This window comes from Pygoscelis adeliae, unplaced genomic scaffold (assembly GCF_000699105.1).
Source record: "Pygoscelis adeliae isolate BGI_AS28 unplaced genomic scaffold, ASM69910v1 Scaffold81, whole genome shotgun sequence".
Classification (NCBI taxonomy): Eukaryota; Metazoa; Chordata; class Aves; order Sphenisciformes; family Spheniscidae; genus Pygoscelis; species Pygoscelis adeliae.
Genome location: NW_008824005.1, coordinates 274,195 through 277,394, shown reverse-complemented (window position 1 = coordinate 277,394; position 3,200 = coordinate 274,195). Strand labels below are relative to the sequence as shown.

The 3,200-nt window shown below is 47.3% G+C and overlaps 1 protein-coding gene across 1 annotated transcript in view; it reads right to left on the bottom strand.

Annotated features, from left to right (window-relative positions):
- Positions 1-2,660: 2,660 nt before the first annotated feature.
- Positions 2,661-3,200, bottom strand: part of LOC103918447 (myosin-3-like) — a 36,266-nt gene continuing 35,726 nt past the window's right edge. The window contains 1 exon segment of the mRNA XM_009325762.1: positions 2,661-2,861. Within this exon segment, the coding sequence (XP_009324037.1) occupies positions 2,661-2,861 (201 nt within the window).

Below are 3,200 nucleotides of genomic sequence, written 5' to 3'. Positions count from 1 at the left end.
GGCCTTTTGATGGATCTTCTCAGTATGTCACCATCTCCCATATAACGGGGGGGTGTCCCAAAACTGAACACAGTATTGCAGATGCAGCCCCACCAGTGCCAGGCAGAGGGGAATAACCACATCCCTCCACCTGCTGGCTACTTACTGGCTACTTGCTAATGCAATCCCCTGACCGGTTAGCATAACGCTAACCTGCAGTAATGACTACTGCAGGGGAGCACTGCTGACACAGGTCCGACTTGTTTGCCACCAGCATCTCAAGGCCTTTTCTGCAGGGCTGCACCCTAGCAGTCAATCCCCAGTCTGCACTGATGCATGGAGTTGTTTTGTCCCACGCTGAAAATATGAAGATTTATTTATTATTTTACAGAATTAGAACAAATGTATGAGGTGAATTAGACCAAATTTATTACATGATTAAAAAGGGTCAAACCCTGAGTCCTCTTGTGCTGAGTGTGTCTGCTAATACGAGTAAGGAGCAATGGTGGCACATGAGAGCCCAGTTTCATACCTGAGAAATCTGTTTTCTGCAAAAAGTTTTTAGAGCTGTACAAGGTCTGATGTACAGACATAAGCAAAGGGGCTGTAACTCTCAGCACAATTTACCCTTTTCCTAGCAAAAGGCCCTGCAGGCTTGAAAGAGAATCTCGTAGGCCACTGGAATGAATCCCACTTCCATCCGCTCCCCCAGGACCTCAAAGGAGGAGCAGGCACCATGCCTAGAAGGGATGAGCTTTGTGTGTGCATGGTGTGTTTTTAAATCAGCATTTTAATCCTCCTTCTGACTTCACAGATAGGCAAACTAGTAAGAGTTATTCTTAGTATACATTGAGGTATGACAGAGCTCCAGCTCTCTTAATAAGCTTATTTGTTACCGTTCTAAAATAAAGAGTCTGTTCTTTTTTTTTCCCCTAAGTGTGTCTCATGCTACCTCTGGTTCAACTAAATGAAAAATACTACATTTTTGTTCTTAAAGAAATAAATAAAGTTTATTTTGAAAACCTAGCAGTTATCCTATTTCAATTTCCTTCCAGCTTTCTGGGCTTTTTTTGGGGGGGATTTTTTTTTGTCCTCTCAGTCCCTCTCTTATTTTCCAGAAACCATCTGCTTCTCTTCAGAATGCTAATACGCACCTGCATATCTTATAACTTTAGTGGCAAGAACTAAGCAGACAGATACAGAAATACAAAAATCTCTGAGCTAGGAATATTCTAGAGTTGCCAACTGGAACTGCTTGGCACAGACCTGCGTTCAAGTTCTTGCCAGTCTCTGGAGGCTCAATGCCTCTCTCCTGTCTTCTCAGTCTCTCTCTCTGTGGAGGTACTTAGCTGAACAGTGAGCAATTTTTGACGAGCAGATGACATGGATGTTTGCTGTCATTTTCACATTTATAGCTAAGTTAAAGGCGTGGCCTGTTTTTTTTCCTCATCAGCCAAAAAGCAATTCAAGCCTTTGACCTGAGCATTGTTCAAACCATCAGCTTGGACAGTGCACTCTGCCCCTGTGCAGAGGTGGCAAGCAGCATAGATTTGGACCGAGCCTTTAACTTTCACCCTGTCTCTCCTGCCTCTCTCCCAGAGTTGTCTTGAGTGAGCAAGGTGACATGTTCTGTGGTCACAAAAGGAAGCCAGTGATGCTAATGTATGGCCTAAACACCCAACAGGCTGCTTTACTGAAATACTCCTGCAGAGAGACAGGTGATCGCACAAAATGATTCTTCCTACTGCTGGCCAGCGTGCCAAGAAAAAGCCAGTGCTGGCTCATGAGTAACGCACGTGCATCTGGTCATTCTATTACCTCTCCCTTCCTGGTATACTGGGACAAGCAAAGGACTCAGAGGGCTCTATAGATCTCATGACAACTACAAAGCACATCTAGAAGCTTCTGGGAGTGCAAAGAAATTTTCAGACAAAGACTTTTCTTTCAGCTTTATAAATATGTTTGCAGCCATCATATTAAAGAAAAAATAGCCTTAAAAACCACTCCTGCCGAACAAAACTCCCATGCAGGAGCTGTTTCTCATTTTTTCAAATTTTCTTCCTTTATGTACAAGTATTGAGAACAGGTTTGTACTTAACAAAAGTATAAACCCTGCTAATCTACTGGTTTGTCTGCTAGCATTGTGCTTATCACAGCATTGTTTGTTGGCTGGGGCAGACGTGGTCCTAATGTGCACAGCTGTGCGATGAAAACCATATCATGTCATGTGAAAGTGTGGGCAGGACCTGCCAGTTTGGGGGGGTTGGACACGATGACAGTTCGAGTCACAGACTGCTGTGTTTGTGACCTGGCTGTCTACATCCATCTCTGACAACAGAAAACGCCATGCTGAAGAACAGGTCAAGGATGGGAGGTAGCCGTGGAGCAGGGGAAAAGAAACAGTAAGATGATTTTTGTCAGCTTGACAGGCAGCGATGGCAGATCAACATCTGATGGGGCATTAGCAGACAGAACGTCAGAGAGCTGTGACTGGCACAAAGGACCCTGAATGTGAACGGGAGGATGCCCAGTCGGGACACACATGGGTTACAGCCAGCAGTGATGACAGGGTGTAAAACACAGAAGGATGACAGAAACGCACACGGAACACGAGGTTGCGAGAACAACTGACCCAGATGAGTACACAAGAGGAGAAAGGAATGACATGGAAGGAAGGAGCATCAAGGAGACGTGAACACCAGGCCCCCGAGTACTGAACGTAAAGAGGAGGCGGCAGAAACTTTGACGGTAGTGACCAGCTGTGTGGTGATGGCACTTGTGCCTGAGGACAAAAACGAGACTGAGGAAAATGGCCAGAGCCACTGGCTGTCACTTGGACACGACTGCCTGGCTGAACACGACCGTCCGGCGAAGTCCAGCTCCTACAGACAGCCAACATCCAGACATTTTAAAATGAAAAATCCGAAGCTGTTTATGTGCTCCAGAACGTTTTTGCTTTTCAGAAACGGTCCCTTTTTTCACTTAGACAATGACCAGCAGCTCAGCAAGGGCCCGTGCTGGGCAACGCAGCCAGAGCACCCCCTCCCTTGGCATACGAGGACCCCGCTCAGCAGGGAGGGCTCCGAAACACAGGCACCCGGAGCGGTACAGGGGAGCAAGAGCCCACACCCCGGCGCCTCAGAGGGGAGAAGCCTGGAGCTGGCAGCGAGCGCGCCAGGGCAGGGCCTCCCCGGCGGGCTCCCGGAGCAGGCGGAGGCCTC